This window comes from Arachis hypogaea, chromosome 11 (assembly GCF_003086295.3).
Source record: "Arachis hypogaea cultivar Tifrunner chromosome 11, arahy.Tifrunner.gnm2.J5K5, whole genome shotgun sequence".
Classification (NCBI taxonomy): Eukaryota; Viridiplantae; Streptophyta; class Magnoliopsida; order Fabales; family Fabaceae; genus Arachis; species Arachis hypogaea.
This window is the reverse complement of record NC_092046.1, coordinates 146,169,732-146,185,748: the sequence shown is the minus strand read 5'-3', so window position 1 is coordinate 146,185,748 and position 16,017 is coordinate 146,169,732. Positions and strand designations below refer to the sequence as shown.

The following is a 16,017-nucleotide window of genomic DNA, read 5'->3' as shown; positions in this document are numbered from 1 at the left end:
ACACCCCGCCTCTTTAAATGATGTACAGGAAAGAGCTGAAAAGTACATCAATATGGAAGAAAACGCTAGACTAAGAGACCCGAGGTTGCGACTCGGACATCCTCCCTCAACGAAAGAGAGGGAGAGAGAAGCTAAGAAGAAGGAAGAACTCGGCCTCGATAGGCCAAGAAAATACCACTCTTATACTCCACTGAAAATTCCTGTAGTGGATGTATACAGAGAAATTTGCAATACCGAAAGGCTGCCTCCCCCCAGACCCATTAAGAATAAAAAAGGGGGGAGTTGACCTCCTATCCGACCTCTCACAAGTCTTTGACACCCTAAGGTCGCACGGGATGAGACTAAATTCTGCAAAGTGCGCCTTCGCAGTGGAGGCAGGAAAATTTCTAGGATTCATGCTAACACAAAGAGGGATCGAAGCCAATCCCGACAAGTGTAGAGCTATCCTAGAGATGAAAAGCCCGACTTGTTTGAGAGAGGTCCAACAGCTGAATGGCCGACTAGCAGCTCTCTCCAGATTTTTGGCAGGATCAGCATTAAGATCCCTTCCACTGTTCTCCCTACTGAAAAAGGGACACCAGTTTGAGTGGACTCCCGAATGCGAGGAGGCGTTCCAGGAGTTCAAAAAGTTTTTGAGCCAACCTCCTATCTTAACCCGACCTATAGCCGGAAAAGACCTCGTCCTATACCTATCCGTGGCAGACAAGGCTGTTTCAGCAGCCTTGATAAGAGAAGACGAGGTCAGTCAACACCCAATCTATTTTATCAGTAAAGTTCTACAGGGCCCTGAGCTAAGGTATCACAAATTAGAAAAGTTTGCCTACTCTCTAGTAATAGCCTCTCGAAGGCTACGACCTTACTTTCAGGCTCACACAATAAGAGTCCGCACGAACCAACCCATGAAGCAAATCCTCCAAAAGACGGATATTGCAGGAAGAATGGTCCAATGGGCAATAGAGCTCTCCGAGTTCGACTTGAAGTACGAAACTCGGACGGCGATTAAAGCCCAGTGTCTCGCCGACTTCATTGCTGAATATGCAGGGGATCAAGAGGACAAACCGACTACCTGGGAACTCTACGTGGATGGGTCCTCCAATAAAACAGGAAGCGGCGCAGGCATAATATTGGTAGATGAAAGGGGAACCCAGATAGAAGTTTCCCTCAAGTTCGAATTCCCAGCTTCAAATAATCAGGCAGAATACGAAGCCTTGATCGCAGGATTGAAGCTGGCTGAAGAGGTCGGTGCTATGAAAGTGATGGTATACAGCGACTCCCAAGTGGTGACCTCCCAAATAAGTGGGGAATATCAGGCAAAAGACCCAACTATGAAAAGGTACTTGGAGAAAGCCTCGGAGCTCCTGGGGCGCTTTGCAGAAACCGAGGTGAAACATATAACTCGGGATCTAAACAGCAGAGCAGACGCCCTATCCAAGCTAGCAAGTACCAAGCCAGGAGGAAATAACAGAAGCCTGATTCAAGAGACTCTCCAGGAACCTTCAGTGGTAAAAATGGAAGACACACTAGAAGTCCTTGAAGTGGTCGGATTAAACCTCGGATGGATGAACCCCTTAGTCGAATACCTAAAATTCGACATCCTCCCTAAGGAGGAAAAAGAAGCCCAAAAAATCCGAAGGGAAGCACAACACTATACCTTGGTGAAAAATGTTCTCTATAGAAGGGGGATATCAACACCATTGCTAAAGTGTGTGCCGACCTCAAAAGCCACCGAGGTGTTGGAGGAGGTACATAGTGGAATCTGCGGGAATCATCTCGGAGCCAGGTCATTGGCCAGGAAAGTGATCCGAGCAGGATTCTACTGGCCAACCTTACAGAAAGATGCCACAGAATTTGTGAAAAAGTGCCAGCCATGTCAAATGCATGCAAATTTCCACGTGGCTCCCCCAGAAGAGCTCATTAGTATCACTTCTCCATGGCCCTTTGCAAAATGGGGAATGGATTTGTTAGGTCCTTTTCCCCAGGCGCCATGACAAGTTAAATACCTAATAGTGGGAATAGATTACTTCACAAAGTGGATAGAAGCAGAACCACTGGCCACCATCACTGCACAAAAAAGTCGGAGGTTCCTCTACAAAAATATAATCACAAGGTATGGGATACCTTATTCCATTACCACAGATAACGGAACCCAGTTCACCGACTCCACCTTTAGAAGCCTGGTAGCCAGTATGAAAATTAAACACCAGTTCACCTCGGTGGAACACCCACAAGCCAATGGGCAAGCCGAAGCAGCCAACAAAGTCATTCTGGCAGGGCTGAAGAAAAGGTTACAAGAGGCGAAAGGGGCTTGGGCTGAAGAGCTCCAACAAGTACTATGGGCTTACAGAACAACCCCCCAATCCGCCACTGGAGAAACACCCTTTCGACTAGTCTATGGCGTAGAAGCCATGATCCCAATAGAGGTCAATGAGCAAAGCCCAAGAGTGATTTTCCACGACGAGATCAGGAATATACAGGGGCACAAAGAAGAGCTCGACTTGCTCCCTGAAGCCCGAGAAGAAGCTCAGATAAGAGAAGCAGCGTTGAAACAAAGGATGACTACAAGGTACAACAAAAAAGTCATTCGAAGGAGTTTCACCCCTGACGACTTAGTATTAATCAGAAACGACATTGGAATCAACAAATCGGGGGAGGGAAAACTCGCTGCTAATTGGAAAGGACCATACAAAGTCAAGGAGGTCTTAGGAAAAGGCTATTATAAGGTGACCGACTTAGGCGGCACCGAGTTACCAAGGTCATGGCATGCTTGTAATATGAAAAGGTACTACAGTTAAAAGCGAACTCTACTCCCTGATGTACTCTTTTCCCAGCTTCATGATTTTTTCCCAGAATCAAAGGGTTTTTTCTGAAGAAGGGTTTTTAACGAGGCACCATAGTAGGGACTAAGGGAAATAAATTATCAAAAGCCCTTAGTAGCAACAAGGTACCTCCTCGATTAATAAAGATCTTTTTTCATTTTAAATATCTCTTTCAAATTCCCTTTTTATTTTCTTTCTACGAAACGCGCCGATTTAAGCTCGACAAAACGTGAAAATCCCATGAACCGACCTAGATGGTCGTCAGGATAAAACGACGAGGTACAAGTCGGCGTAAAGAGGCTATAGAAGTCGACCATGATAAACTCGGAAGCAGTCCGACTCATAAGTCGGAAAATGAAGCCGAGTAAAGTTAAAATGAATCGCAAAAGTAGCCTAAGTCACGAAGAACTCAATAAAACAAAATTGAGTACTAGGAATAACGAAAAGAGATAAGAAAAAATAGTAAGGCTGCCTTGAAATTCAGAAAAGCAGGCAAGCCTCAAAGAAAAGTTTTTCTAGAAAAGATCAAAGAGTCAAAAGAACCACGAACAGAAAAAGCATGCGCACATAAGGTAACTCAAAACCCTTATCCAAAAAGGGGCATCTATTTAACGCCAAATTAAACCCTTATTAAAGGGCATCATTGTTTTGTTTACGGCCTTAAAAGGCCAAAAAATTGTTCAAAACACCAACAAATAAATATAAAGAGTTTAAAAAGAGGGGCCCACAGGCCGGGCCCCAATAGCCAAAATCACTTTTTAGAGGATCACCACCAGCAGAGTCAGGGGGAACGCCAGGAGCAGGAGTCGAAGAGGAAGTCGGGAGAATGGTAGAGGAACTCGGAGCGTCCTTAGAGCGAGGAGGGGACTCTACGATCCTCTGCCCCCGAGTCTTTAAATCAGACTCAGATTCCACTATGGGGACAGGAGGATCCACGATGGCACCATCAATAACAATCTTATCAGGGTCCAAAGGAGAAAGGTCCAAGTCAGGAGCAATAACTCCGACCTGTTCCTTGAAAATCCTCCAGGCCTCATCAGCACCATCCGCAATAGAGTCCTCCAACTCGGTGTAGGCCTTCCGAGCGTTCAGCAAGTCGTTCTTTACAGACACAAGATCAGCAAATAAACTATTGTAGCTGGCTTGCGCTGCTTTCCTCAACTCCACCTCCATGTTGCATTGGGCTTGCAACTTCTGCCCCTTCTCTCGGAGGCTGTTCCTCTCCTCCTCCAGTTTGGCGACTTTCCCCTCCAACTCCCTCTCATGCTCCTGATATATGCGAAGCCTACCCTCCAGCTCCTCGACCCTCGAGGTCGTCCCTAAGGAGCTGATGGGAGTCTTCTCAAATATATCCAAGAGTTTGCCACAAACCCCCGCCGTCTTGAGACTCTCCTCAACCACAGTGGTAAGGTAGTGCCAAACAGAAACATCATCCATACTCATACGAGCATGAGGATAGATGTTCTTTCGGACGAACGCAAGAGCGTCCGCCTCACCAGAAGCGCCGGACTCCAAGGCCTTACGCTTCTTTAGCTCTGGTTCGGGAGTAGGTCGGGCGGAAGGGGGTGGCAGAGAGGAGGCAGAGGAAGAAATCACAATAGGTTGGGAGGAAGTCCCAACATTCCGAGGAGGAGGAGAAGGAGAGACAACCGTCCTAACACCTCCAGACCTGGCTCGAGACTTTGCCTTGGCTTCCTGAACCCTCTGGTAAGACTCTTGAGCGTTTTTCTTTGCCATCTCTGCAAAAACAAATTGGTAGCTAAAATCAGACAAAGTCGGTAAAAGAAATTGCAAGTCGGAAATAAGCAAGAAACGCAAAAAGCTACCTAATTGTGACTGGACAAAGGCCGGCGACCCCTGGAGAAATTTTTTAGTATCCAAGTATGGGGCCCTCCCCCACACTTCTCGGAGGAACCCCACAATGGCTGCCTCTACCTCATTTAGGTCATCTAGACCATATTTCTCGCAGGGGGAGGCCTCCAGCCAATATAAAGGAAAACGGGGAGAAGAATGCTCATCCAGGAAAAAGGGGTGGTGACCCTCTACAGCTTGCACTTTGAAAAAGTAGTTCTTGAAGTCGTGAAAGGACTCGTCAAAAAGGGTAAAAAGCCTCCGACCTTGTATGGCTCGAAAGGACACCCACTGTTGCTTATTATTTAGCCCACTGAAGGGCTTGGTCATATGGAAAAGGTAAAAGAAAATCCTCGGAGAAGTCGGAAACTCTAGAGCCTGGCTGATAAATTGATAAATTTTCAGAAAACCCCAAGAGTTGGGGTGAAGCTGGGTGGAAGCCACTCGGCAATGACGCAATACAGACATTTCAAACTCTGAAAAAGGGAGAAAAACGCCCAAACGAGTGACCATACTCTCATACATAAAAAAGAAATGAGGGGCCGTCTCGTCAGCCCTCCCGAAACAAACCCGGTATTCTGGACCCGGGACTATCAACTCATACTTCGGCTCATCTTCTTCAGAAGTACAAATTCTATAGTGAGTACGTAAATGGGTGATAAATTCAGTGTCAACTGAGGGCTCCTCCCCTAGGACTGTAACATCGACCCACTGGGAGAGAGCATCTACGGAAGCCATTTCTTTTTCTTAAAAAAGGGTGACAAGAAACCTACAAAAGAAAAGGAAAATCAACACACGGTCTCTAAGGGAAGGGGTGTGGAACTAAAGCCTACAAACCAAATCTACCTACAAGATAAAGACACGCAAATAGAACGCATGTTACAGAAGGGGAAAGAACTAACCTTTATCCGGAAATAGAGGTTGGAAGCAAAAACCTTCGAAAACACAAGAATGCAGCACGAACGAATGCAAGGGAAATTTGAAAGATCGCAGAAACGAAACAACGAAAGAGAGGGAAAGTATTTATAAGAACGTTAGGGGCATAATGGTAAAATTGGGGCGATCATTAATGAAGATGCACCGTTACCAAGGCCATTAAAACCCTACGCACGCCCCTAACGGACACGACGCTTGATTAGACGTAACTGTCAGAACCAAAAGGTCACGAAAAACCACGTCGATTCTTAAACCATCACGTCGGTCCTCTTGCAAATCGGCCACAACCCCGAGTTGAATACTCGAACCCAACTCTTAAAAAGAAATTGGGCTCGAGTAGGGGCACTGTTCATACCCTGGCCCAATAAATAGGGCCCAAGATCTAAGCAAAGAAGCCCAACCCAAAGGGTTGGCCCTCCTCCAGTACCAGCCTTCGTCCCAGAAGTCGGTACTAAACACGACCTGCTCCAAAGAAGTCGGATACGAGGGTTAGCTGGTAGATAACACTCATTCGAATGAGTAACTGCCCCTAGAAACTCTCTAACCACTTCATAGAGCCATATCTTAACCTCCCTAAGATATGGGAACGGCTATCCACCTAAAAAGATGGCACTACTCCAGCGGTGGTTATTGGTTCACCACTATAAATACCCTGACATCCCTCAGGTATCACTAAGTTCCAATACATTCTCAACTTGCTCACACTCTGGCTAACTTAGGCATTGGAGTGTCTTTGCAGGTACCACCCCCCATTCTTCCACACGCACAAGTCGGACGGAGGAACACCGAGTTTCAGGTTCACTTGATAGTCACCTCCCTCACGCGTTTGGGCCAACCAACGTCATCCGGCCCACTAATCTCTGGTTACCCACCGTAACAAGTCTCAATAGGGATCATATATCCTCTCTTCTCATCCCAAGGAGCACTCCTAGGAGGTGGGGAATGTAATTAGGATGGGCAAGAGAATAAAGAAGGATAGAGTTTGAATTTTATTCTAATTTTATCTATTGATTGAAATTTTTTTTTAATTTTATTTTCGTTTATTTGTGAGTTAAGAATTTTTTAATTATAATTTTATCTGTATTTTAAAATTTTAAATTTTATCTTATTTTATTTTATTTAAAAAAAACTTTTTAAATAAATATAAAATCTAATTATTTTAAATTTTATATATATTAATAAAAAATAAAAAATTAAGTTTAAATTAAAATTAAAAACAATAAAATTTAAAAAAAAAGCAACATAAAATTACAAATAACATTATCATCAAATTCTTAAAAAACAATACTTGGGTCTTAAAGTTTTTGAATGATATAAGTTTTATGGGTAAAGTACTAAATTGGTCCCTTATATTTGGGCGTAATTCTGTTTTGCTTCATAAGGTTTAATGTGTTCTATTTGAATCCAAAAAAGTTTCATTTAGCATCAATTTAGTCCCACAGTGAGGTCAAAGTTAAATAATTAACGGAATGTCCTACATAACAACAGTACAATAACAAAATCGATAATTTGGAGAACAATACAGACTCCAGAGGCACAAAATCAACCATGGATACATCAATACATTTATTTATTATTTTTCTTACAATATAAATAAAATATTTTCTATAAAACTAAAGAGAATGATAAATAAATGTATTGATGCATCAATGGTTGATTTTGTGCCTCTAGAGCTTGTACTTGTTCTCCAAATTATCGATTTGTTCTTGTACTGTTATTATGTGGGACATTCCGTTAATTATTTAACTTTGACCTCACTGTGGGACTAAATTGATGCTAAATGAAACTTTTTTGGATTCAAATAGAACACTTTAAACCTTAAGGACTAAAACAAAATTACGCCCAAACATAGGGGACCAATTTAGTACTTTACCCTAAGTTTTATTTTTATCTTATGTTAATTTTATAAATATACAAATGCTCTAAATTATCAATTTAAGGAAGAAGGGACAAAAGTACACCTGAAAGTTCATACGCTGGAAATAAATACACTTGAATCGTTTAATGAGTCACGCATGCACATTAATTATAAACTCCGGCGGACAGAATCACCATTCCGGCCATCAGCGTGTGGCGTGGTTAGTGAGAGTGGACAAGTGGCTCTATTTTATCCTTGCTGGCACGTTAAGAGTTAGTGAGCTGGCCAATTAGTGCCAACTCAGATAAAATATTTTATTTTAATGTTTAATTAGGCAAAATTAACCCTGAAACCCTAACACCTTCATTCTCCTTTATCTTCAGAAGAAAGAAGCTCTGTGTTGAAACCCTAACACCTTAACCAATAACTAAGAACATGGACTCACTCAAGGAAAAATCAAGCTCTTTATCCCTAAATTGTGGCAGCGCTGTTGGTGGCGGGTCTTCGTTGTTGAGGAACAAGAAGAAGAAGAAGAAGTTTGAGTACAACAACGGCAAGTGTTTGCACGAATTTGAAGCTGTGGTACTCAAGTATGGAATACAGTGGAATCCAGACAGATTGTTTCTGCGTTGTCCTCTGTGGGGGGTAGGTTTCGAAATTGCCTTTCTTGTTACTGGCGTTATCCGTTTGTTTCGTTCTTCACCCCTCCTTGGATTGTTGTGTCTAATCTTCAGAGTGTTGAACATCGTTGTGAGTATTTTGTTTGGCTGGACGAAGTAGAAGGAAAAACAAGAAACGTGTGGGCAGAGGTTGTATCTGAAAAAAGGCCATTGACACAATCATACAATAAGATGAATGAATTTACAGAGTGTTCCAGCAAGTTGGAAGAAGTTGTGCAACTGTTATAGAAGACAGTTGATATGATTAGGGGTGAAATAACTTGTATTAAGAATATGGTTATGGGTGTTTGTTTAGGGTTGGGTTTTTGGACATTGTTGATGTGATGATATATTCTCAGAAGTGAGGATCCTGTACGTATAATAACTTTCAAACTGTCAAAGTTGCATTGAATAAATAGAAGAAAAAAAAAAGGTCTCCTTTTTTGTGAATCACATTTTGTAATTGGTGTAACATCAACCATTGACATAAGAGAAAAATGTAAACATGTGAGAATTTGGTTGAAAATAAGCAATTCATAAACAAGCTAACTCATACAATATCCAACAACATCTTGTAAAATCAGAAGTCTTTGCTTCATTATAATCACAAAATAGGCAGAGTAGTTACCATAATCATTGAGTTTTCATACAAGCCAGAAATACCTGATTAACAAGCAAAGTCACAATGTATATAACATAACATACCACATACTACTAGATTGCAAAAAAAAGTCCCAAGGTTTATGCTGATAAACAAAACAGCCTTCCCCACAAAAAACAAAACATGCACATCAGTCTTCAATAAAGGTTCTATGTCTCTGTTGCAGCCCCTTGCATGGTCCCACCTTCACTTGGGCCAACTTGATCAGTTGCTGTAGCTGGGTCATTGCTTCTTCCAGGAACTCCTCTTGGGACTAGCTTTGATGGTCTTGGCCCCGGATTTGGTTGGTGCCTCAGAGTTGGAGTTGGCATAAACTGTTCAAACCTCTGCCTCATTGCTGGGCTTGCAGCATTCATGGTTTCAGTGGAGACCATAGGTTTAGACTTGGGTCTTGGAGCAGTAGCAGCATCATTAGGGTTCTGTTGTTGGGGTGGTGGTGGCTGTGCAGGATTATTAGTAGCAGCAGCAGCTTCCTCTGCTTCCATAGCTGCAACCTCATCATTCATATCAGCATGCTTTTTTTCACAACCCCTACTATTGTGGCCACTCTACAATATATAAACATGAGAAAATGAAAATATAACAGTATCAGTGATCTCTAGAACAAACTCATAAAACATGATATTCATACCTCTCCACGATATTTGCAAATGATTGTTTCATATCTCCTTTTAAGCTTATGTGGGTTAGAATTTAGCTGTGCCTCATTTTTCTCCTTTCTTCTCTTTTTTGTTGGTCTTCCAATGGGTGTCTTATAGTGAGGGGGCAGTGGAGGATAGCCTTCAGCTTTATCCCAAAATTCTTTGCTTGGTACGGGATTGATGTTATGTTGGTATGCTGAGTTATATGCAGCCATTCCCAGCCAGTTATGGATCTGGTCTTCTGGCCTACGACCCCTCAGAGCAAGTGCTGCACAAGCGTGTCTGCAAGGCAAGCCTGTGAGCTGCCAAAATCGACAGGTGCACTTCTGATTTCCCAAGTCAACAGTAACCTTAGTAGGATGCTTCTCAACCTCATAAATTTCTCCACTGTCATCCCCTGCCCATATGGGAGTCCATTTATTACTTTCTTCCTTCTCTCTCTCAAGCCTGCTAAGTTGTCTTGGTGCAACAGAACCAACATAGCCACTTAGAGACTTTTTGTTCCTCGCCATAACCCTCATGATATGAACTATGACTTTCTCTAACATTGTTATGATTGGCTTGCCTCTGTATTTGAGAATCTTACCATTGAAAGTCTCACAGTTGTTGTTAGTGACATTGTCCACCTTAGGCCACTCACTGAAATGTGCCTTTGTCCAAGTTTTTGGGTCAAGTCGATCTAAGTATTCCCAGGCAGCATTGTTGATTCCCTTTAACCTCATCATTGTAGCTTCAAATTCAGTAACAGTGGTGGCTCTACAACATTCCCATACTGCTCCTTTCAACTGTTTATCCTTCCATCTTTTAGTGAAGTTGGCCCAAATGTGCATTGCACAAAACCGATGATGCACTCCGGGCATAACCTGCTCCATGGCTGGTATCAGACCCTGCGTTCACACAGACAACAACAATTAACAAGCTGAGTGATACAAATCAACCAGGAAATAATATTTAACAATTACCTTCTGTTGGTCACTCATGAATTTCCAACCATGCACCCTATAGTTCCCCAAATCACGATGCAGAAGTTCTAGAAACCATCTCCAGTTATCTCTTATCTCTGAGTCAATGACTGCATATGCAATGGGAAAGATCTGATTGTTAGCATCTTGTTCCACTGTTGTAAGCAATTGCCCACCGTAGTAACCTTTCAGGAATGTGCCATCAAGTCCAATAAATGGTCTGCAACCTTGTATGAAACCTTTTTTGCAAGCGTCAAAACATATGTATAGTCTCTTGAAGATCGGGAGGGAATCAGGCATAGGGGTAGTGTCCATATTAATAGTTGCTCCTGGATTAGCTGTCAACAAGGCAAGTATGTAATCCCTCAACTCAGCATACTGCTCCCTCTCAGAGCCCTCAATATTCTCCCTTGCCTTCTTCATTTCCCTTTGTATTTTTTGTAGTTGATGGTTACATTGAACTCTCTTCTAAACCATGCCTCAGCTTCAGATATTTTAAAGTCCCTTTGGTCCCTCAACTTCTCCTCCAACTGTTCAATAACCCACTTTCTATCAGCTGACTTGTTGGTGTGGCTTCTTGCAAAAACATGTTGGTTGACAAACGTCTTAACTTGAAAACTCTTTGGTTCATTAGACCTGGAATAGTAGATAATCCATGGACAGTTGGCCTCACAACAAATTGCCTTACACTTCAATGGTTCTAATCGGCTAAACATGATACTCCTTCCAATTTGTATATTGAACTTCCTAACAGCTCTTTTGAATTGCTCCATAGTTTCGAATTCCATCCCCAGCTCTAAATGTACTGAGCCAAAAGCAGCATTCGGGTTTTCTTGAGGCTAAACATTGCGCTCTGCCTCATACTCACTATCACAGTCTGATGAATAAGTGCTGTGCAGCTCCTCAGGCTCATACTGATGGTAATCTAGATCAGAGTCATCATCATCACTCTCTGATGACTCACTGGTTACACGAGGGACAAATATTTTTGGAGCTTCACCTATGCCTCCTTGCACAAAGGTCTGTCCACTAGGAGCTGGCCTCTTGTAAGAATTTCTTCTGTTTTTTTGTTTTGCTCTTGATTCCTGGGTAGGGACCTCATCTTATTGAAGGTTGAGTTGTGATTGAGTTCCAGGTTCAGAAGTTGTTGGTGGTCCAGTTTGAGTGGTTTGGGTTTGGGCCATAAGAGTTGTATGTTGGGCTTGGCCCACATGTGGTGTGTGTTGGGCTTGGGCCACATATGCTAGCTTAACTTGGGCTGTGGGTGACATTGTTTTTGGTTTGGGCTGTGGGTGAGATTGTTTTGCTGGTTCAGATTGTGTGGTTTTTTGTTGTCTTTCCCTTGGGTTGGTTTTCTTCATTGAAGGTAATAAACTATGGGATGACTTCTGGCCTAGTGTTGTTGTTAGTTTTCTTGGCCTCAGAATTCTGGCTGGTTTTTGACTCTTTTGTGCCCTCTTCTTTATCCTCCCCCCAGGTGATTTCACACTCTCTGCATTTACATTGGCTGTTTCAGGGGTAGGGACCTCTTCCGCATCTACGTCAACCACCTCAACCTCAGTTGGAATGTCTACTGTACGCTCCCAATACACATGTACCACCCTACCATCATTTTTAATTGCATCCTCATACATGTTCACCACATCCCTATCTAGCCTAAGTAGCTTAAGAGCAATACCACCTCCAGCATCAGGCTTTCCCCAGTAAAATTCCTTCCATTGAATATAACCCAAATCCTTGAACAATCCCTCCATGAAAAACAGGTTCAACGTATCCACATTGACTCTAGGAATTAAGGACACTTGACCACCGCTGTATACTGTAACCCCTTTAGAATTTCTCTCCAACCTCCCCCATGATGATACACAAGTGTGATGTGAGTTGACATCTACGAAGAAAAACAAAACCCTCATAACCACAACTAAACCCAGAAAACCCTAACTTTTTTCGGACAACCACAAACTAGTTACTAAACAAACATCAAATAGCATGTTCGATCATAATAGGTACAATGGGAAGTTCAAAAGATGTTATCTTTAGATCGTCCCTGCCTCCAGTGCGTGATCGTCGCTGTGGTCATGTGGGTTGACTTCACTTCTTCGAGTACTCCTCCAATGATGAACTGACTCACCACTTCAGAGCAATGCCATTGCTTCTCTGCTAGGGCTGTCTAATTGTCTCAAGGTGCAAACTATGTTACCACCAACAAAACCTTGAAGTTCATAATTTGATTAAAGAGAACAAAGCATTTTAGGGTTAATTTTTCCTAATTAAATATTAAAATAAAACATTTTATCTGAGTTGGCACTAATTGGCCAGCTCACTAACTCTTAACGTGCCAGCAAGGATAAATAGAGGCACTTGTCCACTCTCACTAACCACGCCACACGCTGATGGCCGGAATGGTGATTCAGTCTGCCGGAGTGTATAATTAATGTGCACGCGTGACTCATTAAACGATTCAAGTGTATTACTGTCCAGCGTATAAACTTTCAGGTGTACTTTTGTCCCTTCTTCCTTAATTTAATTAATTAGTTTAGTGGTTACTCACTTACTCTAAGTTATTATATGGGAGAGATTGTGTGTTTAATTCTCACTTCCTTCATTATATGTATAATTTTTAAAATATATATTATATATTAGGGGTTTTACTGAAAGAACCCAAAGAGGACTACCGAATTCTATGGCTGCCTAGAAAATTACAAAAAAATAGTTTAGTTAGGATCTATTAAAATCTCTCAGCCAATAATTTGTTGGGCACTCATTTACATAGTCGAATGTGTTAGAATATAACTAGGATCAATTAGTATTATTTTCTTTCTTTATAAACGGGTTAGATTTTTCGCCCAACAAAGGCTTGGAAACATCATTTTTCCTAGCGAATGTGTTCAAAGACTTGTCATTTGATTTATCATTCAGAATGTTCCCACTAATTCCTGGCTTGTCTAACCCAAGTTTTGCATTACCAATAATTGCAGGATCCAAAACCCTAATTGGATTAGCAAAACTTGGGTTAGACAAGCCAGGAATTAGTGGGAACATTCTGAATGATAAATCAAATGACAAGTCTTTGAACACATTTGCTAGGAAAAATGATGTTCCCAAGCCTTTGTTGGGCGAAAAATCTAACCCGTTTATAAAGAAAGAAAATAATACTAATTGATCCTAATTATATTCTAACAGAATGGTTGGTCAAAGCCTTGGCAACAATAGGGTCAAAGGAGATGTATCCGAAAATACCTTGGCAACAATAGGGTGGAAGGAGATGTATCCAAAAACAACCATTCAACATCTATTTAAATACAAATATGATCACAGCCCCTTGCTACTCAATTTGGCCGGCTCAATTTGGCCAGAAAATTGGGGAGGAAAAGGCATAAGGCGGGTGGAAGGAGATGTATCCAAAAATGCCTTGACAACAATAGGGTGGAAGGAGATGTATTTGAAAATAACAGTTCGACATCTATTAAATACAAATCTGATCACAGTCCCTTGCTACTCAATTTGGTCAGAAAATCGGGAAGGCGCACAGGTTCAGGTTTGAGAAAGCATGGTTAACAAGTGATGAATGTAACAAGGTGATAGAAGATGCATCAAAAAGTAGCAAATGAGACATATAAGAGAAGATACAAATTTGTGGTGGAAGTTTAGACAAATGGAGCGCACAAAATTTTGAAAACATACCAAAAAGAATCCGATAAGCACAGCAGAAAACTGACCAACTGAATTCTGAATCACAGACTGAAGATGTTCAAGTATCCATGTTCTTAAACCGCCACTTGGTCAAATATCCATGTTCTGCAACACTGCTACACAACTTCTCGTGGATTGCGAGATGTTCATGTTTTGCAACGTTTGCTTCTCGTAGATTGCGAGATGCTGGTCCATCTTTATATCCAGATCTAAATGTATATATAAATTAAGAAAATAATTTTAAATGTTAGAATCAAAATATTAAAAAAAATATATTTAAACTTTAGAAATATAAAGTTTTAAATTAAAGGATAAATAATATATAATTTTTTTTATCCCACTTTATTCGGTTGATTGATATTATTTGAAAATGTTGTAACTTTTTATTCCACATTAAGTTAATTGAGCTTTATTTTATAGTTAATATTCATCAATAAATATTATAAATTTATCATGCTATACATGTAAAATGGTACCAATGTGATGCAGCAAGCAGTGCGATGCAGCAAGCTGTCAAAAGAAGAGAAGAGAAGTGAAAGCTAAAGCTGATGATAAAGTTTCAGCAGATTGAAATTGAAGAGGACAGTGAAAAAGATTTGAAGAAGTCAGAGAGAAATTTGGATGATGAACATTCTCTGTTTATTAAATAAATCAAGCATCATGATTTTACACTGTAGATATACACTTTATATATCTGTACAAAGGAAGGAGATAAATAACTAATTCTCAGCTAATTCTCTAACAAATTGTAACAAACTAACAAACTCATTAGCTGTACAAGACTAGAAGCTTCCTAACAACTTTTTGTATTTTATTTTAAATTCGATTTTATTTTCAGACTCTCACATATTATGTTACATTCTCCCGCAAGCTGGTATTGCTTGGTTTGTGCAAATCAAGTAATCCTAGCTTGGACAATAGAGAGGAGAAGGGCCCTGGAGCAAGGGGCTTTGTAAAGATGTTAGCAGGTTGGTTAGCAGAGGCAATATGTCTCAAATTTGAAATACCTTCCTTGTACTTGTTTCGAGCAATATGACAATCAATCTCCACATGCTTGGTTCACTCATGAAAGACCGGATTAGAAGCAATGTAGATAGTAGATTTGTTATCACAAAAAATATCAACTGGGAGAGGAGGATGGATGTCAAACTCCTTTAACAATTTCAGCAACCAAATGAGTTCACACGTCCCATTAGCCAACGCTCGATACTCTGCTTCAGAGAAAGATCTGGACACAGTTGTTTGTTTCTTACTCTTTCAAGAGATGAGTATGTGATCAAGAAAGAAGCAATAACCAGTGATGGACTTCCTAGTGTCCTTGCAAGCACCCCAATCTGAATCAATGTAACCAGAGAGCTTAAAAGAGTTTGTGGCAGAGAAGAAGAGACCAGAAATTGGAGATTGTTTCAAGTATCGAAGAACCCTGTAAGCAGCTTGCAAATAAACATCAGTGGGTGAGTCCATGAATTGAGAGAGGCAACCCACATAGTAGCTCAAATCTATCCTGGTATTGGTAAGATAAAGAAGCCTTCCAATCAATCTATGATAGAGTGAAGCATCAGGAAGCACAATTCCTGATTCTCTGGACAAAGAGGTTGAATACTCTATAGGTGTTGTCGCTGGCTTGGCTCCAAGAAAGCCACAGTCATTGATCAAATCCAAAGCATATTTTCTTTGGTAAAGATAAATTCCAGCTTTGCTCCGAGCTACCTCCATTCCAATAAAAAACTTAAGAATGCCAAGATATTTAATTTGGAACTTGCTATCCAGAAAGTGCTTGACATGTTGCATTTCATTCAAATTATCACCAGATAGAACAAGATCATCTACATACACCAAAATTGCTGTGAACCCATGTGTAGTAGATTTAGTGAACAAAGAGTGATCACTTTCAGACTGATTGAACCCCAATTCAGTTAACGCAGCAGAGAGCTTGAGAT

The 16,017-nt window shown here is 41.1% G+C and overlaps 1 protein-coding gene across 1 annotated transcript; it reads right to left on the bottom strand.

The window, feature by feature from the left end:
* Positions 1-8,930: 8,930 nt before the first annotated feature.
* On the bottom strand, positions 8,931-10,807 carry LOC140176283 (uncharacterized). The gene is made up of 3 exons (XM_072206228.1): positions 10,385-10,807; positions 9,413-10,309; positions 8,931-9,329 (listed from the first exon to the last, which is right to left on the bottom strand). The coding sequence occupies exons 1-3, from the start codon at positions 10,805-10,807 to the stop codon at positions 8,931-8,933; spliced, it is 1,719 nt and encodes a 572-aa protein (XP_072062329.1).
* Between the last annotated feature and the right edge of the window lie 5,210 nt (positions 10,808-16,017).